The sequence below is a fragment of the Aureococcus anophagefferens genome, assembly GCF_000186865.1.
Source record: "Aureococcus anophagefferens unplaced genomic scaffold AURANscaffold_31, whole genome shotgun sequence".
Classification (NCBI taxonomy): domain Eukaryota; class Pelagophyceae; order Pelagomonadales; family Pelagomonadaceae; genus Aureococcus; species Aureococcus anophagefferens.
This window is the reverse complement of record NW_008705590.1, coordinates 100,856-125,843: the sequence shown is the minus strand read 5'-3', so window position 1 is coordinate 125,843 and position 24,988 is coordinate 100,856. Positions and strand designations below refer to the sequence as shown.

The 24,988-nt window shown below is 71.5% G+C and overlaps 6 protein-coding genes across 6 annotated transcripts; 5 read left to right on the top strand and 1 right to left on the bottom strand.

Moving 5' to 3' along the window:
- Nucleotides 1–871: 871 nt before the first annotated feature.
- AURANDRAFT_72478 (hypothetical protein) lies at nt 872–7,644 on the bottom strand (the record flags this gene model as incomplete). The annotated part of the gene is made up of 6 exons (XM_009042415.1): nt 872–1,666; nt 2,952–3,295; nt 3,453–4,382; nt 4,511–5,393; nt 5,477–5,813; nt 5,942–7,644. 6 exons carry the CDS (start codon nt 7,401–7,403, stop codon nt 1,051–1,053), a joined length of 4,572 nt encoding a protein of 1,523 aa, XP_009040663.1.
- Nucleotides 7,645–7,775: 131 nt separating this feature from the next.
- AURANDRAFT_67055 (hypothetical protein) lies at nt 7,776–9,521 on the top strand (the record flags this gene model as incomplete). The annotated part of the gene is made up of 1 exon (XM_009042494.1): nt 7,776–9,521. The coding sequence occupies one exon, from the start codon at nt 7,776–7,778 to the stop codon at nt 9,519–9,521; it is 1,746 nt and encodes a 581-aa protein (XP_009040742.1).
- A 2,672-nt stretch (nt 9,522–12,193) lies between these two features.
- Nucleotides 12,194–13,249, top strand: AURANDRAFT_3079 (hypothetical protein; the record flags this gene model as incomplete). Its single annotated transcript, XM_009042407.1, has 2 exons — nt 12,194–12,394; nt 12,440–13,249. Coding segments are annotated over 2 exons (1,011 nt in total), but the record flags the coding sequence as incomplete, so codon positions are not given.
- A 3,564-nt stretch (nt 13,250–16,813) lies between these two features.
- Nucleotides 16,814–17,572, top strand: AURANDRAFT_32286 (hypothetical protein; the record flags this gene model as incomplete). The annotated part of the gene is made up of 1 exon (XM_009042495.1): nt 16,814–17,572. One exon carries the CDS (start codon nt 16,814–16,816, stop codon nt 17,570–17,572), a length of 759 nt encoding a protein of 252 aa, XP_009040743.1.
- A 2,563-nt stretch (nt 17,573–20,135) lies between these two features.
- On the top strand, nt 20,136–21,167 carry AURANDRAFT_32262 (hypothetical protein; the record flags this gene model as incomplete). The annotated part of the gene is made up of 2 exons (XM_009042496.1): nt 20,136–20,702; nt 21,108–21,167. Coding segments are annotated over 2 exons (627 nt in total), but the record flags the coding sequence as incomplete, so codon positions are not given.
- Nucleotides 21,168–21,537: 370 nt separating this feature from the next.
- On the top strand, nt 21,538–22,011 carry AURANDRAFT_32223 (hypothetical protein; the record flags this gene model as incomplete). The annotated part of the gene is made up of 1 exon (XM_009042497.1): nt 21,538–22,011. A coding segment is annotated over one exon (474 nt), but the record flags the coding sequence as incomplete, so codon positions are not given.
- Between the last annotated feature and the right edge of the window lie 2,977 nt (nt 22,012–24,988).

Below are 24,988 nucleotides of genomic sequence, written 5' to 3'. Positions count from 1 at the left end.
TGGAGCGACTCGCTCGGCGGCGAGTCGCGGAGGCAGGACGACGCGCCCCCCCGGAGAAGTAGCTCTCGGAGGTTTGCGTCGTGACGAGCACGTACGTGTTGACGCGCTGGATGTAGGAGCGCCCGGCGCCGCGGCGCTGGCGCGGCCGGGCACTGACGGAGTCCGTCCGGAGCGACTCGCTCGGCAGCGAGTCGCTCTTGGTGTTCGCGTGGTAGCAGGTGGAGCGAATTCGGTTCTGTTGCAAATTCGGTTCTGGTCGATGTCCGTGCACCGCGTGCTTCAGGAGACGGGCGCGGAGCGTGTTGTGCTGCCCCACAGTGTGGTAGGCGATGGAGTGCGCGCCCTTGAGGTGCATGAAGCGGCGTAGAGTGTGGCGCTGGTCGATGTTCGGAAAAGGATTCTGATCGTCGTTCGCGGTTTAGTAGGCGCCGATGTGGAAGGTGTTGGACCTCGAGGGCGCGTGGCGTCGCCGCACGGTGTGGTAGGCGACGGGCGTGCGCCTTGAGGTGCAAGAAGCGGCGCGGGGGCCGAACAAAATTTGTGTTCGGGCCTCGGCCGCAGCCGAGGTCGTGGGCCGTGAGGTGTGAATCAGGAGCGGCGCTTCGAGTAGCTGTGTACTCTCTGCGCGCCCTGTGTGCTGCAAGAGGGACCGCGTCGGTGTCTTGCGAGCGTGTGCAGGTGCGCAGCGACGGTAGTCGCGTGGGCCTAACCTGGAGTCGAGTGTCTTAGGGACAGGAGGGAACAGAGGAGAGGCGGAGCCTCTAGGTGTAGGTCTGAGGTGAGGTCAAGGTGAGGCCGATGGTGAAGCCAGTGGTGAAGCCCCTGGTGAGGGCAAGGTGAAGTAGGAGTACCAACTCCAGCGCGTCTGCGGCTCGCCGCGGGGCATGGGCCCGCGGCGCCGTCCGACGCGCCCCCTCCGGTCCGCGGCCCGCGGCGCCGTCTGCCGCGGGGCATGGGCCCGCGGCAGAAGGCGCCTCCGTCGGCGCGCCGCGGGGCATGGGCCCGCGGCGGCACCGTGCGGCCAGGCCGCGGATGAATCGAAGTCGCCGGTTAGGCGAAAGTGGTGTAGTTCGCGGGCGCGGCGATGCTCAGGCAAGTGACGTCCTCGAGGCCTTCGACGGAGACGGCCGCGGGATCGGCCGAGGTGATCCTGCCGGAGATCTCGTTCGCTTCGTCGACGTCCTCGACCTTGATGTCGTAGAGAACTTTCATGGTGGACACAAGGGGCACGTCCGCCTCGCGCTCGCACGAGTTGACGTAATCTTCTTCGAACTCCCCGATAATCGAGCACGAGTCGTCACCAGAACCGCCCTCAACAACACTCGGATTGTTTCCGTAGATGATGATGGCGTCGTCGCCGGAGCCTCCGTCGATCCACCGCGCATCGTCCCCGAAGATCGTGATGGTGTCGTCACCGTCGCCGCCATTTACTTCTTCGAAACCATCTCCCGTGAGCGTCAACACGTCGTCGCCGTCGCCGCCGTAGATGTAATCGATATCGCCTCCCGTGATCACGATCACGTCGTTGCCGTCGCCGCCGACGATTTGCGTGTAGTCAAGATCCAGGATGCCGTCGCCCGTGATGTGCAGGCAGTCGTCGTAGTCGGACAGCCTGATACGGTCAGCCGCCTCGCCCTCGTAGCACACGCAGTTGTCGGCCGCCGAGCTGTCCAGGAAAGTCGTGACGTCGCAGTCCGGGCAGCACGAGGCGCAGTCGCCGCCGTCGAGGAAGCACCGATCGACGACGTTGACGACGTTGTCGGTGAAGGAGAGCGCGACGAGGACGTTTCGTCCACGCCCGCGATCCCCGCGATCGTTGTATTGAAGGCGGGCTTGTTCGCGTTCGCGGTGTCGACGTCGACGCCGAGGAAGGACATCTGGCCCCGAAGGCCATCAACTTGGCAAGAGGAACGGAAATCTCTCTCTCTAGCGCATTAGGCGACGCACCCCGCCTACGCGCCTGCCTTGGGCGGACGCGGGCACTGGGGGGCCCACTAAAGCCGCACCGGGCCTCGGGGGGGAAATCTTCATGCCAGGGGATGCATTGGGACAAGGCGGTGGCGCCGGAGAATATGTTGGGCATGTCCGCCACCGACGACACGTCCCAGGCGCCGATGGCCTGGTCGAAAGCGGTGGCGCCGGAGAACGCGAAGTCCATGTCCGTCACCTTCGACGTGTCCCAGGCGCCGATGGGTTGGTCGAAGGCGGCGGCGTCGCGGAATGTGGCGTACATGTTCGTCACGCTCGACACGTCCCAGGCGCCGATGTCCTGGTTGAAGGCGGCGGCGTCGTTGAACGCGTAGTGCATGGTCGTCACGCTCGACACGTCCCAGGCGCTGATGTCCTGGTCGAAGGCGGTGGCGCCGGAGAATATGTTGGACATGGACGCCACGCTCGACACGTCCCAGGCGCCGATGTCCTGGTTGAAGGCGGCGGCTTGGTTGAACGCGTAGCTCATGTACGCCACCTTCGACGTGTTCCAGGCGCCGACGTCCTGGTTGAAGGCCACGGCGTAGTCGAACAACTCCTCCATGTCCTCCACCTTCGACGTGTCCCAGCCGCCGACGTCCGCGTCGAAGGTGGAGGCGCGGTAGAACGCGCCGCTCATGTCCGTCACCTGCGACACGTCCCAGGCGCCGATGGGTTGGTTGAAGGCGGCGGCGTCCTCGAACGCGCCGCCCATGTCCGTCACCTTCGACGTGTCCCAGCCGCCGATGTCCGCGTCGAAGGTGGAGGCGTCGTAGAACGCGCCGCCCATGTCCGTCACCTTCGACGTGTCCCAGCCGCCGATGTTCTCGTTGAAGGCGTTGGCGTTCCCGAACGCGCTCGCAATGGACGTCACGCTCGACGTGTCCCAGCCGCCGATGTTCTCGTTGAACGTTTCGTCATAGTAGAACAACCCTATCATGTCCGTGACGTTCGACGTGTCCCAGGCGGGCAGGCGGCCGTACTTGACCTTGGCGCTCGTCGCGTTCTCCTTCCAGGCGACGAGCATGGTCTCGAGCTCGATCTTGTCCGCGACAAAGTACATCGCATCGGTACCGTCGCACGCCAGGCCGGCGGGGCACGCGAGGCACGCGTTCGCGTCGACGTACTTGTCCGCGGCGCACTTGGTCGCGGTGGTGCCGTCGCACGTGTGGCCCGCGGGGCAGTCCGTGCACTCTCTGCCTTCCAGGTACTTCTCGGCGGCGCACGCGTCGACGAAGAGACCGTCGCACAGGAGTGCTTCGCACGTCTCCTTCGCCGCGGTCGCCTCCGCGAGCGCGGCCTCGGCGGCGGCGCTGGTCGCGGTCGCCTCCGCGAGCGCGGCGGCGTTACGCGGCGCTCCGCGGCGCGTCGGCCGCGCGGTTCTCAGACTACGGCGTCAACCCGCGATCTCGATCGGGGGACTCTCCCGACTGGTGTGGTGTTCCGACTGGTGTGGTGTTGGTTTATGCTGCGCCCGCGGGCACGCGGGCGAGGGGCGCCATGTGGTGCGCCTCGTCGACGTGGTATTCGAGCGTGCTGCAGCGGCCGCGCGCGAGGGCGGCCGCGCGCGTCGCCTCGTCGACCTGCGCCTCGAGCGAGCCGCAGCGGTGCCGCCGCCCCGTAGCCGGGACGCCCAGGCCCAGGCCCATGAGGCCGTCGCCGATCGCGAAGAGGCCGTCGGCCAGGAACTCGGTCGTCGCCCCGACCGCGGCCGTCGTCGTCTCGAGGGCGCCGCCGAGCGCCACGGCCTCCGGGCCGCCGCCGACCGCGGCCGTCGCGAGCGCGCCGCCGGGAGCCGGCGCCCGGAGGCTCCCGGGCGCGCGGCGGCCCGGCCGCTCCGTGCCGAGGGCGCCGTCGACGCGCTCGCCCAGCGCCGCCAGCGTGCCCGCCGTCGCCTCCGACAGCGTCGCGAGCGCCTCCGCGCCGCGCGGCGCCGGCGGCGCGACGGCGCGGCATTCCGACGCGAGGCGGTAGAGGTCGTCGTCCGACGGCGCGCGGCGCGCCGGGCGCGCGACGTCGTCGGGCCCGCAGAGGGACAGGAGCGCGTCGCGGCCCGGGGGCTCGCGCGCGCGCGCCGCGAGCACGCGGGACCCGGGCCGCGGGTCGGGCGCGTCGGGCGCCGCGAGGCCCGCGAGCCACGACGCGACGGCGCCGCGCGCGCGCGCGCCGAGGCCGTCGTAGGCGTCGAGGAGGCGCTCGACGTAGGCGGCGAGGTCCGCGCGGCGCTCCTCGATTTCGGCGGCCGCGAGCCCGCGGACGCGCGACGAGAGCCGGCGCGCCGGGGGCGGCGGCGCTCTCAGGCTCGCCTGCGGGTCCAGGCGCCGGAGCGCCTCCTCGACGGCGGCGAAGGCCTTGAAGCGCCGCGGCGCCGTCGCCAGCGACGCGCCGAGCGCGGGGAGGAAGAGAGAGAGCGCCTGGGCAGGACAAGAGAGATTCAACGTCGCTTCAACGTGAGTGTTCCGCGCGCGCGCGTTCTAGATAAAACATCCACGCTTCGAGACCGTTCCGAGAGATGATCGCTCGTCCAAAAATCAGCCGAAACGAGTGGAAAATGGCCGAGATATGAGCCTTTGAAGTTGGGAATTTCGCACCCTTTTGCTGCCCTGGCGAGCGCGTAGCGGTGGCGGCCGTCGGCGCCCGTCGCCGCGGCGACGGAGACGCGCGGCGCGCCGCTGCGGAGCGCCGCGGCGAGCCGGTCCGCGTCGAGGGCGTCGACGGGCAGCGCGAGGGCGCGGCCGGGGCCCCGGCGCAGGGGCTCGAGGCGCGCGAGGCCGCGGACCCACGCGGCGACGGCGCGCGCGCCCGCGGGGCTCGCGCCCGCGACGGCGTCCAGCGCGGCCTTGACCGTCGCCGAGACGTGGGCCTCGCGCGTCGGGACACCGCCCGCGTCGAGCGCGCGCAGCAGCGCGTCGGCGTCGCCCGTCGGCATGGGCGGCCGGGGCAGCGCCGCGAGCGCGCGCGCGGCCGCGACGGCCGGGCAGGCCGCGATGCACGGGTCCACGGCGGCGCGCCGCGCCAGGAAGTGGGCGACCCAGGCCGGCGCGGCGAAGCCCGCGCCGAGGCGCCGGCGCATGCGCGCGTCGGTCGCCGCGATCTCCGAGACGACGCGGCCGGCGATCGTCGCGCCGCGGACGTCGTACTCGCCGGGGAGCCGCGCCTCGAGCCGCGCGCTGCGCTCCTTCCAGCGGCGGATGCTATGGGTGCGCCCGTAGCTGCGCAGCGCCTTTGGCCCGACGAAGAGCACGGACGCGTGCAACAGGGACAGCTTGCCCCAGGCCTCCTCGGCCTCGTCCAGCGATGCGAACTCGGTGACGAGCAGGTCCGTCCGGTGCGCCGTGACGATCTCCGCGAGGGGCCAGGACGCGCAGCGCTGCACGTGGACCGCAGCCGCGCCGAGGCCCGAGCCGCATTGGAGTGCCATCGCTCTGATGTTTGGACGTCGCAGCCAATGACAACCTCTGGATAAGCGCCCCACAACCGCGCTATCTGTCGCTAGCTTCAACCTTACGGCGCCTTCGGCTTCTTCGCGAAGAAGTCGCGGATCGTCGGCGGGCTCTTGCGCTTGGGCGGCGGCGGCGGCTTGGGCTTGGCGCTGGGCTTGGCGCCGGGCTTGGCCGCGGAGAAGAACTGGGTGATGGTGCGCACCTTGGCGTGGGGCTGCGCGTCGCCGGCCGCGCGCGCGGCGCGCGGCGCGGCGTCCGCGGGCGCGGCGCCCAGGCACAGGGTCGCCGCGACGTGGTCGCTCCAGGTCGGCGGCGTGTAGCGGATGCCCGTGTGGGGCGCGTGGCTCGAGTGGTGCAGGTAGTCGGACGCGCGGCCGTCGCGGAGGCCGCCGCCGTCGAAGCCTGGGCAGCACAAGGGTGATTCAACGTCGCTTCAACGTGAGTGTTCCGCGCGCGCGCGTTCCGGGAAAAGCATCCATGCTTCGAGACCGTTCCGAGAGATGATCGCTCGTCCAAAAATCAGCCGAAACGAGTGGAAAACGGCCGAGCTAGGAGCCTTTGAAGTTGGGAATTTCGCACCCTTGTCCTGCCCTGGTCGAAGCCCGCGGGCGCCCAGCGGCCGTCGAGGACCGCGGCGCCGCGCGCCGCGCGCGCGGTGTTCGCATCCACGTCGCTGCGCAGGCCGGCGTCGAGCGCGCCGGCGACGGGCGCCGCCGCCTCGAAGAGGGCCCGGTCGACGAGGACGTAGTCGATGCGGCTGCCGACGTTCTCGTAGCGCTTGTTGTGGTACTGGTGCCAGCACGTGAAGCGCTCGCTGCGCTGCGGGTGGAGCGCGTCGAGGGAGTCGACCATGCCGTCGACGTCGCGGAGCCCGAGGAGCCAGGCCGTCGAGCTCGCGGGCAGCGCGCCCGGGGCCGTCGGCGCCGGCGGCGGCGGCGCGAGCGCGCCCAGGGCCCGCCTCATCGTCTCCCGGGGCACGTGCGCGCCGCCGAGCTTCTCCAGGGCCTCGAGGGCGCAGTCGACGTCGAGGACGTCCGGCGGGCGCACGGGGAAGCCGCCCGGGGGCGCGGGCCCTGCGACGACGTCGCCGTCGCCGTCGACGGCGAGCCCCTCCGTCTCGTAGTTGGCGAAGGCCGCGCTGCGCTGCGCTTCGTAGGGCGCGAGCTGGACCGGCGCGCCGCCGCCGGCGGGCACGGCGCGGCAGCGGAAGCGGTCGTGCTTCTCGCGCGTCGTCGGGTTCTCCGTCGTGACCGCGGCGACGTCGCGGCGCCGGAGCGACGCGCGGACGGCCGGCCAGGCCGCCGCCGCGGCCTCGAGGCTCGCCCGCTGGGCGTCGTCGAGGGCCGCCGCGGCCGCGGCGGCGGCGAGCCTGCCGCAGTCGACGGACCGGAAGGTCCAGTGCGAATCGTTGGGGCCCATCTTCGCGTTGAGGTCGCCGGCTAGAATCGCGGGCTTGCCCGTCGCGGCGCGCTCGCGGTCCATGGCGCTCCGGAGCGCCCGGAGCCAGGCCATCTTGTAGGCGACGCGGGCGCCGCCGCCCGCGTTCGGCACGTAGACGTTGAAGAGCACGAAGCCGCCGTGCTCCGTGACGAGGCACCGGCCCTCGTCGTCGAAGTCCGGGTCCCCGAGGGGCTTCGCGTCCGCGCGGAGGACGCCGAAGGCGCCCCCGCGCACGAGCGTCGCGACGCCGTTGAGCCCCGCGCGCTGGCCCCTGGCCTTGCCGTCGTTGCAGCACCAGTACGTCTCCCAGGACCCGTCGTCCGCGGCCGCGCCGAGGAGCCGCGCCTGCGCCTCGACGTCGCTCCGCTTGAGCTTGACCTCCTGGAGGCACACGACGTCCGCGCGGAGGCGCTCGAGCCAGCTCCGCAGCGCCGCCTGGTGCTCCTCCTCGGGGCTCCGGCCCTTCCTCGCCTTCGTCGTCCGAGTCATCTCCTCGAGCGTCGTCCGCCAGCCGGCGACGTTCCAGCTGATGAGGTGGAGCTGTTGTTGCATGTTACTTCTTGTCCTCCTTCGCGGCCTTGGCCTCCGCGGCGTCCTTGGCCAGGGAGTTCATTTGGAGCTCGCGGAGCGGCTCGAGCCATATGTAGAAGCCGCCGACGACGCCGGCGAAGGCGGAGATCACGTACATGTGCCAGTCGCCCGTGCGGCGGCGCAGGACCACGCCCTTGGCGGCGTTGCCGAACATCTTCTCTTTGGCGTGGGTCTTGTCGATGGCGCGCGGCAGGAGGCGAGATCCACGCAGGGCCGGCTTCTCTTGCGCGTCCTGATGTTGACATCAGCTTGCCGTCATCGATCCCTGCTGAGGCTAAAGTGGCGCCGGAACGGCCGACGATGGGCAGCCCATAAGTAGCCTCGCTCAGCCCGATGGAAGAGATCACGATCCTGCTCGAGGACCTCGCGCGCGACGCGCAGACGACGAAGCGCCGCGCCGCGGTGCTCGCGCGCCTCGAGGCCCTCGCCGGCGACGTCGAGGCGCTCGCGGCCGGCGAGCGCGCGCGGAGAGCTCGGGCGCTCGTCGTCGTCATCCTCGCGCGCGCCGCGCCGCGCCTCCGCGGCTGCGACGTCGTCGAGGCCGTCGGCGCCGGCCGCGCGGGCGAAGCGCTCGTCGACGCGCACGCGTTTCTCTCCCGCGACGAGAACCCCGTCGTCGAGCGCTGGGCCGCGGCGCTCCTCGACGCGACGCTGCCCGGCGCCTACGCCCAGCACATCGGCTTCGACGACGCGGCGCCCATGGCCGAGCGCGTCCGCGACTTCTCGGCGAAGGTCAACGCCGTCGCCGAGGGCCTGCTCCGCGAGGACCTGCTCCGCGACTTCTTCGCCGCGGCGCCGCCGCCCGGCGACGCGGCGACGGCGAGCCTGCTGGGCGTCCTCGCGAACGTCTTCGCCTTCGCGTCCAAGTTCCAGGCCAAGCTCCGCCAGAAGCTCGCGCGCGACGGCGACGTCGCGCGACACGTCGCGCTGCCCCTGCTCCGGCGCTGCTGCGCCGGCGCGGCGCGCGGCGCGGAGCCCGCGGCGCGGCGGCGCCACTGGGGCCGCCTGCTCCTGAGCCTGCGGCTCCTCGTCGTGGCCACCTTCAAGCTCAAGGCCGCGCGGAAGGCCGTCTGCGACGACGACCCGACGGCCGCGGTCCTCGCCGTCGTCGACGACGACGCGGCCGACGACGACGACCGGTTGTCGGGCGTCGGCGGCTGCCTCGCGCTCCTCGTGAAGCTCAACGTGAACGTCGAGGGCGGCTACGGGCCGGCGTGGCGCGCGACGGCCGAGCGCGCCGCGCGCGACCTCGCGGACCGCGTCGGCGGCCTCCGCGCGACGTCGCGCCACATGTTCCATCGGCACCTCCAGCTCCACGACGGCGTCCCCGTGAACCGGGGCTCGAGAGCCTGGACCATCGTCCACGGCGCCGTCAAGCGGCGCGACCGCAAGGGCGACGACGACCGCGACGGCAAGAGCGGCTCGCCGCCGCGGTCGTCGCTCGGCTCGCCGCCGCCGCGCGTCGGCCCGTCGACGCCCGCGGCGTCGCCCGTCGACTGGGAGTCGCAGCCCCGGAGCGACTCGCGGGAACTCGCGGGCGCGCTGTCCAAGGCGCTCCTCCGGGGCGACGCGGGCTCGCCGGCGTCGCCGCTCGAGCCGCCGTCGCCCGCGGCGCTCCGCGACGCGAAGCGGACCGCCTGGGCGCCGCGCGAGCCGGCGTCGCCCGCGTCGCCCGCGGCGCTCTCCGGCGCGAAGCGGGCGCCGACGTGGACGCCGCACCGCGTGCCGCCGCTGCGGTCCGGCGGCGCGCCCGTCTACCCGGCGCTCGCGCCCGCGGCGAAGCAGCCGCCGCCGCCCGACGACGACCTCTGCTGCGCGCTCACGGGCGCGCTCATGGACGAGCCCGTGCGCGTGCCCGACGCGGCGCGCGCCGTCGACAAGGCCGCGCTGCTGGACCACGTCGCCGAGTTCCGGCGCTGGCCCGTGACGGGCGCGGCCTTCGACGGCGGGGACGTGGACCTGCTGCCCGTCGACGAGGCCCTCGCGCGGCGCATCGCCCACTTCAAATTCGCGTCCCTCGTCGCGACGCACCCGATCCTCGCGCCGGAGCCGCGGCGCGCGACGACGCGCGCGTCCTAGGGAACTAAATGTCAGCTCCCCTTCGATCCTAGCGCCGCCCGGGCGGGTCGCCGGAGACGACCTTCATGACGAGGCCGACGACGACGCCGACGGAGACGAGGAAGAGCAGGAGCCGCGCGCGGACGCGCTGGCCCGGCGTCCGCTTGTCCATCGTCGCGAGCGCCGCGCAGAGCGGCAGCCCGAAGTCGACGACGGAGTTCAGAATCAGGCCGCTCCAGCTCAGCACGTTGACGATGCCGTGGCCGCGATAGACGAGCCAGCTCGCCGCCCAGGGCAGCGCGCCCGCGACGACCGTCGCCGCGGTGCGGCCGAAGCCGCCGGAGACCAAATTGTAGCGCATGAGCACGCTGAAGATGGGCACGCCCAGCCCGATGATGGCGAAGGCGAAGACGCCGCCGGCGACGCGCGTCAGCGTCGACGCCGCGCGGCCCGTGAGCGCGTCGAGGACGTTGTCCGGCGCGACCTCGTACGCTAAACCGCCGAGCCATCCGAAGACGACGTAGCCGACGCCCGTCGACAGGCAGGCGGCCCAGATCACGGGCGTCTCGTCGACGTGGTCCGCCTTCTCGTTGAGCCAGGACGGCACGGTCACGCAGAAGGCGAAGTTGAAGATGACGACGCCGAGCACGTCCCACGACTTCGGCCCCACGGCCGCGACCGCGCCGTCGCCCAGCGTGAACCAAAAGGACCCCAGGAAGATGGCGCAGAGCACGATGAGCAGGACGAAGGACAACTTCTGCGCGAGCATGTTCTCCCGCAGCGACACGAAGCCCAGCGGCGCGAGCGTCGCGGCCGAGAAGACGTAGCCCGCCGTCAACACGAGCGCCGACGGCGCGAGGCCGCGCTCGTCGTCGAAGGGCGTGCAGCCGTCCCGCAGGCAGCCCGTCCACTCCAGAAACAGGGGCCGCGACCCGTCGAGGGGCACGGCCAGCGCCACGGACCGCGAGAGCAGCACCGCGAACATACTGTCGGTCGCCTGCGCCTGAGGAGGACAAGGGTGCGGAATTCCCGGACATCTTTGGAGGCTCCTCTCTCGGTCACGTTCCACTCCTTTCGGCTCATTTTTGGACGGGCGATGATCTCTCGGAGCGCTCTCGAAGCGTGGATCCTTTCTCTGGAACACTCATGTTGAAGATGACCCATTTCCTGCCCCGGCCCGCGCCGTCGCGACGATCGCCGCGACGTTTTGGCTGAAGAGGTTGAGGAAGTAGAGCGCCTGCGTCGCGAGGAAGACACGGCGGCCGATAAGCTCGCCGAAGACGTCGCTGAACTCGAGCGCGCCCGAACCCCGGCGCAGCGACCGGTGCGCGTCCGCGAGGTAGACGGCGACGACGGCGGACACGGAGGCGACGACGCCGATGCAGAGCGCGCAGGGCACGGCGCCCGCCTCCTGGAAGGCTCGTGGGAAGTCCAGCATGCCCGGGCCCGAGATGTTGTTGACGACGAGGGCGTAGGACCCGAACCAGCCGATGAGGCCCAGGGGCAGCGGGCCCGCACCGGTCTCGAGGCGGTCGGCGCTCCCGCTGTGGCGCAGCGGCCGCCGCTCCTCGCGCGTCGCCTTGTGGTGCAGCTCCATCTCCGGCAGCCGCATACGGCGTGTTTTTTGCGCGGGTTGCTGTTTACGCGGCGGTCGTTTACATTAGCGGTGCAGGCAGCCCGAAGACGGACTTGCCATCGTCGTCGTCACGAGTCCAATTCTGCAGCAGCAACGTGCCATGCCGGCAGGTGCATCATTGACTTCGATCGTGGCCTTGGCCTCGCTCGCCGTCGGACAACAAACTAGTACGCCCGCGCGCCCGCGCGAGCCTCGACACCACCCGCCGACCCGCGCGCACGCATCATCCATGGTCTCGTTCCGCCGGAAGCGCCACCGCTGGCACGTGCGCTGGGCCTTCAAGGAGTGGGAGCGCTGGCGCCGCCACCAGGACGCCCTCGACGACCAGAGCAGCGACAGCGACGACGACGACGAGTTCTTCGTTCCCGCGGCCGGCGCCGCGGCCAACGGCGCGGCGCCGTCCTCCTCGTCGTCGTCCTCCTCCGATGACGACGACGACGTCGACGACGTGTCCGACTCGGGCTCCGACGGCTCGGTGCGCGTCTTCGTCTTCGAGGGCAACGCGAAGGCGCGCCACGTGTCGCCGTTCAGCCCGCTCGGCCGCGAGCGCGCCGCGAGCGCCGAGAGCGCGCAGGCGGCCAACGGCGCCGCGGCGGCGGACGACTCCGACGACTCCTCCGGCGACGGCGCCGCCGGCGCGACGCCGGCCGCGGCCGACTCCGACGACAGCGACGACGACTTCGCCGACGGCCCGGCCAAGAAGCCGGCGACGGCCGACTCGGACGACAGCGACGACGACTTCGCCGACGGCCCGGCCAAGAAGAAGCCCGCGAACGACGACGACAGCGACGACGACTTCGAGGACGCGCCGGAGCCGGCGAAGCCGGCGTCGCAGACGGCGCAGCTCCTCGGCGACTTCCCGGACAACATGGACGAGAGCGACGACGAGAGCGACGACGACGACTGGGAGGACGAGGACGGTCCCGAGCCGCCGGAGTCGACGTGGCTGCTGGACGTCGCGGCGCCCTTCGCGTCCGTCTTCGCGTCGCCCGCGCGCGCGAAGGTGTGCCTGGCCTACTCGGACTCGATGACGCGGCACCACGAGCGGTCGACGGACCACCCGGAGCGGCCCGAGCGCATCACGATGTCGCACGCGGAGCTCGGCGCCGCGGGGCTCCTCGACGCCTGCGCGACGCTGCCGAGCCGCCGCGCGACGCCCAAGGAGCTGCGGCGCGTCCACGAGTCGTCCTACGTCGCCGCGACCTTCGCGCTCAAGGCCAAGTGCGACGCCGCGCTCGAGTCCGGCGACGACGACGCGGTCGCGCGGCTCCGACAGGACGTCGCGGAGCTCGCGAACCGGCAGAACTCCGTCTACCTCAACGAGCACTCCGTGGACTGCGCCCTGCTCTCCGCGGGCGGCACGGTGGACGCGGTCATGGCCGTCGCGTCCGGCCGCTTCGACCACGGCTGCGCGCTCGTGCGGCCGCCGGGCCACCACGCGGAGTGCCACTGCATGATGGGCTTCTGCCTCTACAACAACGTCGCCGTCGCCGTCGCCGCGGCCCTCGAGGACGAGAAGCGGCCCTGCCGGCGCGTGCTCGTCGTCGACTGGGACGTGCACCACGGCAACGGCACGCAGAACATGTTCTTCGACGACCCGCGCGTGCTCTTCTGCTCCATCCACCGCTACGACCGGGGCACCTTCTACCCGCCGGGCGACGGCGGCGGGCCCCAGCAGGTCGGGTCCGGCAAGGGCGCGGGCTTCAACGTCAACGTCGGCTGGGACGGCGGCGGCGCGGGCGATTCGGACTACGCCGCGGCCTTCGATTCGCTCCTGCTGCCCCTCTTCCGCCTCTACCGGCCCGAGCTGATCGTCGTGTCCGCGGGCTTCGACTCGGCCCGCGGCGACCCCCTCGGCGGCTGCGACCTCACGCCGCGGGGCTACGCGCGGCTCCTCGACCGCCTCAAGGGCCTCCGGCCGAGCCGCGGCGTCGCGCTCTGCCTCGAGGGCGGCTACAACTGCCTCAGCGTCGCGCGGTCCTACTCGGCCTGCGTCGGCGGCCTCCAGGGCGCGACGCCGCCCGACGACTCGGACCTGAAGAAGCCGTCGCTCCGCGCGCTCAAGGCCGTCGCCGCGACGGCGAACCACCTCCTGCCCCACTGGCCCAAGCTCAAGAAGGCCGCCAAGATGTGCAACAAGGCCTACGCCAAGGCCCACAAGAAGCACCTGGCGAAGCGCGCGGAGGAGCCGCGGCCCCAGTTCGGCCGCGACCCGGACCGCGACCCGGGCTTCGGCTGGGCCTACTGAGTGAGCGCGGCGGCGTCGTAACGCGCCGCGTTACGAAGGCTAGGCCCGCTTGCCGTACTTGCGCTTGCGCATCTCGTTGAAGAGGTAGATGAGGCCCGCGGCGTAGACCTGCGTCAGGCCGCAGGCGAGCTGCGCGGGCTTGTTCGCGCCGGCGCAGGGGTCGTAGAAGTAGCAGGCGCCCGCGGAGACGATGCCGATGATGAACTGGAGCATCTGGCACGTCGTCAGCAGCTTCGCGAGCGGCGACTTGTAGCCGAGCGTCGCCGCCGCGTAGTACCTGAGGCGGCGCGGCGTTCCTCGAAGACGGAAACATCCCCGTCTCTCGCCGGCGTCGAAAGTCGCCCGCGCGGCCGCGCGACGAGTACATGAAAAAGTGGATCGTGCAGTTGAAGGTCACGGCGATGAGCATCCAGTTCGCCTCGGAGACGACGGCCGCATACATGCAGACGACGATGCCCGCGTGGTGGTACTTCTGGAGGAAGCTCGGCGCGTGCTTGCCGTCCGAGTTCTTGAGCACGAGGATCCAGCTGTCGACGAACTCGTAGTACTTGCTCACGTAGAAGATGACGGCGAAGGTGCCGAAGCCGTCGGCGCCGCGCCAGACGTCGCGGTCGCAGTGCATGCCGCGGAAGCCGCTCCGCGCGATGGCGGCGAAGAGGATCCGCCACGTGTAGAACGCGGACCAGCCGCTGTAGGCGGCGAGCGCGACGTTGTGCGCGAAGACGACGCCCTTGTGGACGCCGCCGGTGACGCCGCGCACGGCGTCGAAGAGCGGCTCGCTGACGACGAGGTAGAAGAGCACGCCGAGCGCGGGCACCTTCCAGTCGAGCCAGAAGGCGTAGGGCCCGGCGATGCGGCCCGCGAAGTCGTAGTCCAGGTCGTCGCCCAGGAGCGCCAGCGCGTCGCTGCTCGTCGGGAAGTTCGGCGGCGCGGAGAAGTCGAGCATGGTTTCTTTTCTATTGACGGTGCGCGGAGTCAGCGAGGTATTTTGCTAGCGTCTTTAGGGCCGTCGCGCACGAGAAAACAGGCGCACTTGGTTGGTCTTCCTGGCATATGATGATGACAAGAGCGCTCTCAGAGTTATCACAGGCCTCAACCATTGCCTCAATGAGAACATTTTCGGCGATTGCAGTGGCAGAAGCGGCATGGACCGCGTGTTGTCGGCCTCTGTCGCGTTGTGCGGCACCGCGCGTTTGGAGCACTCCAGCGAGTTGTCGGCCTCTGTCGCGCCGTCCGACGGCGACACTGCATGTGCAGACCACTCCAGCGAAGCCTCGACCGACGACGAAGGCGCCGCCAGCAATGGTGACACGGCCTTGCGCGCTGCACACCTTTACCCGCGCGACTTCACGGACCCGCTGCGCTTCACGCCGCAGAACATGCTCATGTACGAGCAGGGCCGCTACTCGCTCATCGAACGGGACCTCGCGCTCGTCCTCGCGCCGGCCGCGGCGGCGCGCGTCGAGGCCGCGGTCCGGGCGCCGCTCGCGCGCGCCTTCGACGCGCGGCGCGAGATCATCTCGCTGAAGAAGATCTGCCTGCGCCTCTTCAACGAGGGCCGCTTCCTCGAGCTCGCGCTCATGCGGCTCGGCGCCTTCTTCTTCGTCGACGACGAGGCGAGCGGCGTGTCCTACGAGGGCGGCAAGCGCGGCCGCTACCGGGACCACGCGTGGGTGTCGTCGCAGGCGGACTACCAGGAGGTGTCCAAGGCGCTCCACGACTGCCGCGGCACGCTGCTCGCGCTGCAGGACGCTCGGGACGTCACGAAATGGGCGTGCTGCCTCCCGCGGCACCCGGAGCTGCCGCGGCCGCCGCGGCTCCGGGCGCTGGCGACGTCCGGGAGCTTGGCGGCGAAGCTGCTCTGGCGGTCGCGGCGCGTCGACGAGGCGGTGCGGCCGCCGCCGGTCGACGAGGACGAGGACGACGCGCGGGGAAACGCGGTGCGCCTCGCGGGCCTCGACGAGATCGACGTCTCGCTGAAAGCCGTCGACGGCGTCACCGAGGAGGAGCGCGCCTTCGCGCGGGCCTCCGTCGTCTGCCGCGTCCTGTGGCCGTGACGATGTTCGAGAGATGTGGGGTGGGAGACCGTCACCGTCGCGCTCGGTAGGTCGTCTGCCGCGGCGGCGCCAAGGCCATGGCCATCTCGGCGCAGGTCGCCGAGTACGCCGCGTCGCTCGCGGCCGCGCCGGAAGACCTCGAGGCCGCGGCCGCGCGCCTCGAGGCGCTCCGCGGCGACCGCGAGCGCGAGGCGGCGGCGCTGAGCGTCGCCGAGGGCAGGTACGCGCTCCTGAGCCGCGCGCTCCAGTGCTCGAAGCACGTCGCGACGATGCGCGCGGCCGCGGCGGTCCTGCGCGGCGCGCGGCTCGCGTGCGGCGCGGCGCTCGAGGAGAGCGACGGGCGCGTCTTCGTCTGCGGCGACGCGGGCGCGGCGTCGCTGCCGCCGCGCTTCCGCGACCTCGCCGCGGGCGTCGCCGCCGCCGCGGCGGTCGTCGCGAAGTTCGACGCCAAGGTCGACGCGATCGTCGCGCGCGAGGGCTGGCCGCCCGACCCGGCGGTCTCGGGCCGCATCCGCGCCGCGCGCCTGCACCTCGACGGCGACGCGGCCTGCTGGAAGTGCGAGGGCACAACGTTCCAGCGCGCCTGGGCCCGCGACGGCGTCTGCTGGGGCTGCGAGCGGGAGGAACGGCGCGAGGGCCGGTGCCCGCGGGGCGAAAAGGGCTGCCCCGTGCGCCGCCACGGCCGCCGGGGCGCGGCCTCGGGCTTCTGCGCGCACGCGAGGCGCTGCGTCGGCTGCGACGCCCACTCCTGCGCGCAGTGCGCTCTCCTGCGGGGCGACGGCGACGACGTCGCGCGCGCGTACCGCGAGCTGAGAGGCGGCGCCGCGCCGCCGTGCCTGTTCCTCGACTTCGACCGGACGCTCTGCTCGACGCGGAGCGGCGCGGATCCCATGGCGCCGTCGGCGAAGGACTCGAAGAAGGCCGTGTCGTCCGACGAGGCCCTCGTCGAGCTCCTGGCCGAGGTGCCCGCGGGGTCGGCCTTCGTCGTGACGCGGAACGCGCGGCGCGAGGCCATCGAGGCCTACCTGAAGACGCTCCACCTCGACCACGTCGTCGTGCGCTCCGTGAAGCGCGAGCGCCTCGACAAGGCCGACGTGATCCGGGAGCTGCTGGTGGACGGGCGGCGGGGCGTCTTCGCGGACGACGACGTCCACGAGCTCCTGGACGCGCGCGTCCACGAGCTCGCCGTCGCGGGGAGCCTCGTGCGCGTTCTCTTCGCGCCGGGCGCGCTGAATTAACAGCTGCTGTGGGATGTGCCGATGTGCAAGGTTCAACATGCACTGCTCGCTCCGGGTGTGCAGTGGGCGATCAGAGGCCTCGCGTCTGGGCCACGAAGAGCAGCGTCCTTGCAACGACCATGGCGTCCAAGGCGATGCTGAAGAAGGCGGCGGAGATCGAGGCGCGCCTCGCCGCGCTCGACGGCCCCGAGTGGGACTCCGACGACGACGCGCCGGAGGCCGCGCCGGCGAGCCCGACGGCGGCGCCCGAGGCGCCGGCGCCCAAGCTGGGCCGCAAGGCGAAGAAGCGCGCGGCGGCGGAGCGGCGCGAGCGCGAGGAGAAGAGCCGCGTCATCTACATCGGCCACATCCCCGACGGCTTCTTCGAGGACCAGATGCGCGGCTTCTTCGGGCAGTTCGGCGAGGTCACGAACCTGCGGATCTCGCGGTCCAAGAAGACGGGCAACTCCAAGGGCTACGGCTTCGTCGAGTTCGCCGACGGCGACACGGCGGCCGTCGCCGCGGGCACCATGGACAAGTACCTCCTCTACGGCAAGCAGCTCGTCGTCCACGTCGCGCCGCTCGATCTCGCGCGGCACCCGAAGCTCTTCGCGCACAGCGACAAGCCCTTCCTCAAGCGCCGCGGCGGCAAGGAGCAGCGCGAGAAGAGCCTGGCGGCGGCCAAGGCCAAGACCGACGAGCAGCGCGCCGCGGGCGCCGCCGCGCTCCTCAAGAAGGAGGCGAAGAAGCGGAAGCGCCTCGCGGAGAACTTCCCGGGCTTCGACTTCCCGGGCTACGCGGGCGCCGCCCAGGGCGCGCGACGACCAGACGACGACGGCGCGCCGACGAAGAAGAAGAAGGCCGCGGACCCGGAGAAGAAGGCCGCGAAGAAGGCGAAGAAGGCGAAGAAGTAGGTGCGCGGGCGCGGCGTAGTACGTAGTGCTCTCTCTCGAGACGGGGACTCTCTCTGTGTGCTGTAGACAGGGGGCCCGCTACGGACAACGACGGTCCTGAGCAATCGAGCAACTTACTTCTAGACGGGATTTGTCTCGCGGAAGCTCTAGGGGAACTTGAAGCAAAAGCAGAAGGTGCTCTCGCTGTCGCGCGCCTTCGTCGAGGACCAGACCTTGTCCTCGGCCGCGATCACGGACACGTCGTCCGTCGGCGTGGGCGCCGCGACCTCGGCCGCCGCCGGCGCGGGCGTCTCGGTCGGCGTCGCCGCGGCCGCGGGCGCGACTATCGGCGTCGGCGACTTCGACTTCGGCGAGAAGACCTCGTGCATGCCCGTGAGCGACGCCGCCGCCTTCCGCGCGGACCGGAACGACTTGCGCCGCGAGCCCTTCATCTCAGAGTCCGAAAAGTCGCCCTGCTCGACGAATTGATTCCCCACCGGCGACAACGGCGTCTCCTCGTCGTCGCCGTCGTACGCCGCGAGTTTGGCTGGCGTCAGGAGCGCGTTTTTGTATGACTTCGATTCCTCGACCATGGTTTTCGGGCGTCGTGGCGCGCGGCGCGAGGCTTCGGCGAGTGGATGTGCTGTCCTCCGCTTTGTGGATTTTCATTTTAGGGCATGGCGCCTGCACGAGCCGTCTTCGTCCTGGCCTGCGCCGCGGCGCTCTCGGCGCGGCCGCGCCGTAAAACGAAGGTCGGCAGCCGCCGGCCTACACCTGGCGCGCCGCAGTTGAAGAAACCGCCGCCCTTCGACGCAGCCATGCTCTGCCAGGCGCAGACGGCCAACGAGGCGGCGGAATCTCTCCTTGTCCCCGAGCGCTGCCGCGGCGCGCCCTGCGAACAAAGCTGGTACGAGTTCGTCGCGCTCGACGACCTCTTCGCGGGGAGCGGCATCGGCGAGGCCTACGACGAGAGCGCGGCCTTCCGCGAAGCGCTGCGGCGCGCGGCGCGAGACGACCGCGTCGCCGAGGACTCGCCCGTGCGCTTCGACCTGGCCGCGTCGGCCCAGGGCTCCTGGCGCGGCGGCGCGAGCCCGGCGCTGTCCGCGGCGCTCCGCGACGCGCTCGGGGCCGGCGCGCCGTCGGGCGATGCCTTCCTCGAAGCCATCGGCGGCCTGGAGCTCGACGGCGTCGCGCCGGCGACGGGCCACTTCATCGAGATCGTCGGCGGGCCGGGCGCGACGAAGGTCGCCAGGCACGCGTGGCACCAGGACCGCGCGGGCGACGAGCGGGCGGTCACGGCGATGCTCGGCGTCCTGTGGCCGAGGCGATTTTCGAGAGATTTCGGGTAGGGGAAACAATGAAAAGTCGTTACATTTGGTAGGCGATGCTTGGCTTTCCCGCGTCGGACCGCTACGAGGGCTGCGGCGTCTTCAGCCACGTCGCGGCCCTGTCGCACCTCGTCGTCACGGACGAGGAGGAGACCATCTCGTCGCCCCGCGAGTTCTACCCCGCGGCCAGATACCTCGACGTCGACGACGTGCCCGAGGCGTCCATCGTCCGGCCGAGCTACGGCCGCGGCCGGGAGATCCTCCTCTACAGCGACGCGCGCAACATCCACACGTCGCCGGACATCGTCCACCGCGACTGCCTCTGGAGGTTCATGTAACACAGCCCGGGGGCTTAGTCTTTCCACACACACACGCGCGCGCGCGCCGTCGCTCACACGATCTCGAAGACCTCGCCGACGACGTCCGTCCACTTGGTCTCGGTCTCGCACTTGGACCAGAAGTCGCTGTTGAGGTAGGTCTCGACGTCCGCGACGCTCTCGAAGAGGTAGACGCCGCCGATGACGTCGCGCTTCCCCCACGTCGAGCAGACGACGTGCTTGCAGATGAGCCCGGGCTGCGCGCCGAAGGCCGCCCCGAAGGACTCGACGGCGTCCTGGGCGCTGATCATCTTCTGGAACGCCTTCTGCTTCATGCCGTCGAGCGTCCCGTTGATGACGAGCACGGCCTTGGCGTCCGCGACGCGGCGGCCCGAGACCTCGAGCGTCTTGTTCGTCACCGCGGCGCAGCACTCGAAGGTCCGCGCGGACGGCGACGCGACCTTGAAGTCCTTGGCGCTGTCGAAGCCGCAGACCATGCCGGTGGTCGCGCCCTGGCGCAGCTGGAGCACCGTGAGCTTGGGCGCGCTCACGTGCGTCTCGCGCAGCCGGAAGCCGTAGACCGCCGCCCGGGGCACGGGCGAGTGGACGCCGGGGCCGTTGGCGATGTAGATGAACGGCGCGAGCACGTTCTCGTCGCGGGGCGAGTTGCGGGCGGGGGCCATGGTGTACTCTGTTTTGGTTTTTACGTTCTGTCAAACCTCGGGACTGTGCTTTGCTTTGGCTGAGAGCGTGATGAGAAAAAGTTCGCGGCACGGAGAGCAGCAAACCGCGCCAGGCCGGCTAAAGCTTTTAAAGGTAAACATAACGAACTTGCAGGCGTTGATAAAGGACGCCAGCGGACCGGCGGTAGCGGCACAGCTCGAGCGCCGCCGCGGCCGCGCGCGCGGGCGGGGCGTGTCCTGACCAAAGCGCGGAACGATGAGACCACACAGAACAGCAGCCCTCCTCGCGGCCTGCCTGTTCACGGGCGGCCTCGGGCAGCCCGGCTTCATCAATTCGCCCTGCGCGAACTCCTGCAGCGGCCACGGGCTCTGCGACGTCTACCACGTCTGCAACTGCGCGGACACGTGGACGGGCGCGGACTGCAGCCGGCGCACGTGCCCCGTCGGCCGGGCCTGGGCCGACGAGGTCTCCGCGATCGCGGCGTCGGGCGTCGGCCACGGCGCCGCCGAGTGCAGCCGCAAGGGCCTCTGCGACCGCGACGCGACGCAGGCGCGCTGCGTCTGCCAGGCGGGCTTCGAGGGCGCGGCCTGCGAGCGGTCGTCCTGCGGCGACGCGTGCTACGGCCGCGGCGCGTGCGTGACCTTGGAGTATTACGCGTCGCGCGGGGACCCCGGCGCGGGCGAGGTCTACGACTACTCGGGCGCCTGGGACGCCAAGATGCTGCGGAGCTGCTCCTGCGCGGCGGGCTTCGCGGCCCACGACTGCTCCGTCTGGGACTGCCCCACGGGCGACGACCCGTTCACGCTGGAGGGAAACAACGAGGTCCAGCGGGTGACGTGCGAGGGCGACCGCGGCACCGTCGTCCTCGCCTTCCGGGGCGCGTCGACGAAGCCCATCCCCTGGGACGCGACGGCCAGCGACGTGCGCGCGGCGCTGCTGCAGCTGCCGACGCTGCGGACGTCCGCGGGCGACGAGGCGTACGTCGACGAGGCGGGCCTCCTGCCGGAGCCCCTGAACCGCCAGCTCTCGGGCGGCGCCATCTCCGTGGGCGTCGTCGGGTCCGTGGACGTCTTCTGCGGGCATCCGGCGGTCGTCACGGAGATCTCGTTCCTCCAGGACTTTGGGGACCTGCCGTCGCTCGTGCCCGACGTCCGCGACCTCGGCTACACGCTCTACCCGACCAAGGTCGGCAAGATCTCCGTCGCGGAGATGACCAAGGGCACGAAGGAGGACCGCGAGTGCAGCGGGCGGGGCCTCTGCGACACGCTCACGGGCCGCTGCGGCTGCGACCAGGACAAGTGGGGGTCGTCCGACGGCTACGGCGGCCGCGGCACGCGCGGCGACTGCGGCGTCGCCGTCGACCTGCCCATCGAGGACTGCCCGGGCGAGATCCCCTGCAACGGCCACGGCGTCTGCGACGACGTCGTCCCCGGCCCGGGCGTCGAGCCCACGTACGCGTGCGCGTGCCAGGAGGGCTGGACGGGCGCGGACCGGCGTCCTGCGGCCGTGACGACTTTCGAGAGATTTGGGGTGGGAACACAACGAGAAATCGTCACCGTCATGCTTGGTAGGCGCGGACTGCTCGCTCCTCGCGTGCCCCCGGGGGCGTTCCTGGTTCGGGCGGCCGACGGCGACGGACGAGGCCCACGTGACCGAGGTGGAGTGCTCCGACAAGGGCACGTGCCTCCGCGACGAGGGCACCTGCGAGTGCGCGCAGGGCTTCGCGGGCAGCGCGTGCGAGTACCTCGCGTGCCCGTCGGACGTGCTCCGGCCCTGCAACGGCCACGGCGAGTGCAAGACCATGGCCCAGCTCTTCGAGGCCGCGGGCCGCGCGCCCTACCGGAGCGACGTCAACGACCCCTACACCTGGGACGACGACATGGTCCGCGGCTGCCACTGCGACGACGGCTGGGCGGGCTACGACTGCAGTCTGCGCACGTGCCTCGCCGGCGACGACCCCCTGACGGCCTACGTCGTCGACGTCAAGGAGTGCAGCGGCCGCGGGCTCTGCGACTACGAGAAGGGCACCTGCGACTGCTTCGACCAGTTCGGCGCGTCCGACGGGAGCGGCGGCAAGGGCCCCCGGGAGGACTGCGGCTACGTCCTGCCCATCCTCCCGGGCGTCGCGTAAAAGCGTTTTTATACGGAGGCGCCGCGCTCGTCGCACGGAGGGGCGGCCCCCTACTGGAAGTTGGCGCCCGACACGAAGGGCGAGCTCGCCGTGTAGATCGGGTCCGACGGCGGCGCCGCGTCGACGCCGGGGATGAAGCTCGGCAGGCCCAGGCCGCCGTTGCCGTAGATGCCGAGGCTCTCGAGCCCCGCGCCGCCGTCCATGGTGATCGTCGTCTTCGGCAGCTTCGAGTTCTCCGCGAGCGGCGCGGCCTTGGCCGCCGCGGCCTTCTTCGCCGCGGCGGCCTTCTTCTCCGCGGCGGCCTTGAGCTTCGCGCGCTTCTCCTCGTCGCGCTGCTTCGCCTCCTCCCTGGCCTTCAATTTCTTCTCGCGCTCCGCGAGCTTCGCCGCGCGGACCTCGTCCGCCGCGGCCTTCTTCGCGCGCCGGTCGGCGTCGTCCCTCGCCGCGCACTCGTCGAAGAGCGTCCGCGACTCCGCGGCCGCGGCGGCCTCGCCGAGGTTCTCGAAGGCCTTGGCGCAGCGGTCGTGGGCCTTGGCGTAGGTCGGGTCCGTCTCCGCGGACGCCATGGCCCGCTTCAACGCCAGCGCGCTCTGGTTCTTCTTCGCGTCGCCTTCCGCCGCTTCGCACAGTTTCAGGTGGCAGAGCGCGGCGTTCGCGTGCGCCGCCGCCAGGGGCCGCGGCGGGTCGTCGGACCCGACGGCGCCAAACAGAGGCACGCGGTCCTCGGCGGCGTCGTCGGCGACCTTGACCGCGCGGTCGTAGGAAGCCACCGCGCCCGACCAGTCGCCCGCTTGGAACCGCGCGTTGCCCTGGTCCTTGGCCGCGGCGAAGGCCTTGCGGCGCGCGTCGCGCTTCTTCGCGTCCATGGTCTCGCCGAAGACGGGGCAGGGCTCGCCCTTCTCGAGGCAGGCGAGGAGCTGCTCGACCTGCGCCTGGTTCGTCGGCACGGAGAACTCGCCCGACGTCGGACTCGGCGCGTAGGCGAGCCACTTCCACGACACGCCCTCGCCGGCCTTCTGCACCAACGGGTGGGACTTCTGCGCGTCGCGCGGCGGCATCTTGACCTTGACGAGGCGGTAGGGCTGCGTCGAGAGGCAGTCGCCGCTGAGCTCGATCTTCGTGTGGAGCACGTCGCCGAGGTAGCAAAGCCCCAACGCGTTCCGCGCGGTGGACGCGAGCACGCAGCCGCGCGCGGCGAAGACGGCGACGTGGGCGCCGGGCTCCGCCTCGCCGTCGCCGCGCTTCCGCTTCGCCACGAGCGACGGCAGCAGCGCGCAGCGCGCGGCGTCGTAGCGGTCGCGCCACCCGCTGCTCCCGCAGCCCGACGCGTGGTGCTCCCAGCGCGCGACGAAGGCCGCGTCGTCCTTCTCGACGGCCAGGGTCCGCTTGCGCAGGTTGTCGACGGCGACGCGCAGGGCCGCCGTCCAGTCCTCGCAGCCGGCCCAGCCCGCGACGTCGCGGCTGAGCACGGGCGTCTCTAAGGACGGCGCGGCGCCGCCGGACGAGCCCGCGGGCGCGAAGTCGCAGACGACGACGACGCCGACGCCGCCGGGCAGGGCGGTCTCGAGCAGGTCGTCGCCGGGCTCGCCGTGGAGGCCGCAGAACGGCAGCCGGTTGCCGCCGGGTAGAGCTTTTTGCTTCGCGGCGATCTTCGCCAGCGGCCAGAGCTGCGGCAGGAGGCGGCCCCGGGCCTCGTCCCAGGCCGCGGGCACGTCGGCGGCGCCGCCGACGTAGGCGCGGCAGGCGCACTCGACGAGCGCGGCCCTGGCCGTGTCGTCGGCGGCGGACGCGTAGGCGGCGGCGAGGCGCTGCACCTCCTTGGGCGGCACGAGGCGCTGGGCGCCGGCCTTGGACGTGAAGACGACGCCGCCCTCGGAGCTCTCGACGCAGCCCTCGACGGGGTCCTTGCGGGCCAGCGCCGCGGTCACGGCGGCGAGGAACGGCGCAGCCATCGTGCTCGAATCCAGCGCGCGCCCACACCTCGCAACCGACGAGGCGTTGCGCCAAGCGTGATCGCGAGCCGGCGCCGGCCCGGGCGCGCTGTGGCAACTGCGTCCGACGCGCCCACGCGGTGGCACGCGCGCGCCGCTCCACGGACCAAAATTACGACCCGCGCAGGAGCCGGATCAATTCCTGCTCCATCTGGGTGATGGCGATGTCCTGGAGGGTCTGGAGCTCGTCCTTCTCCAACAGCACGGTCATCTTCGGCGGGGGCAGCGACGTGAGGTCGAGGCCGTACTCCGCCGCCACGGACTGCATCGAGCCGCGCTTCTGCGTCTCGGCCACGAAGGTCCGCACGGCGGTGCGCGGCCCCCGGTCGCCGCGCGACGTCACGGCCTCGACCAACAGCGGCTTGAGGTCGTAGGTCTCGTAGACGACCAACGCCATGACGTGCTTCTGGCGCTTCATGCGCAGGTGGTCCACGAGGAGCTGGGTCATCTTGCGCATGGGCACGGCCTCCTGGAAGCCCGCCGTCTTCCACTGCGTCGCGCACAGATTCACGTGCGCGTCGCACGACTTCGCGCGCTTCCGCCAGTGGCGCTGCGTGAAGGTCACGCAATAGCACAACTTCTTGCAGGCCATGCGGAAGCCGTTCTGCGCCTTGAGGAGCGTCGCGACGTAGAGCACGCAGTCGACCGCGCGGTCGAGGCCGTGCCTTTTGTTCGTCTTCCGGATGAAGCGGACCATGAGCAGCGTCGCGCGCATGACCCGCAGGTTGTCGCGCGTGCGCCGCTTCCGCTCGAGGATGCGGTGCATTTTTTCCGTCCAGGCCGCGGCCTTGACGGCCCGGAGGAAGTTCTTCGACCGGTTCGCGCCCTCGTAACGGGCCATGCGGCTCACCGTCCGCGCGAGCTCCTCGGCCCGGAGCCGGCGCACGTCCCGCAGCTCCCGCGTCTCCATGTGGAGCCGCGTCACGGCGCGCTCCTCGAGCACGTTGCGCGCGGCGATGGCCCGGCAGCGCCGCGCGAGCCGCGCC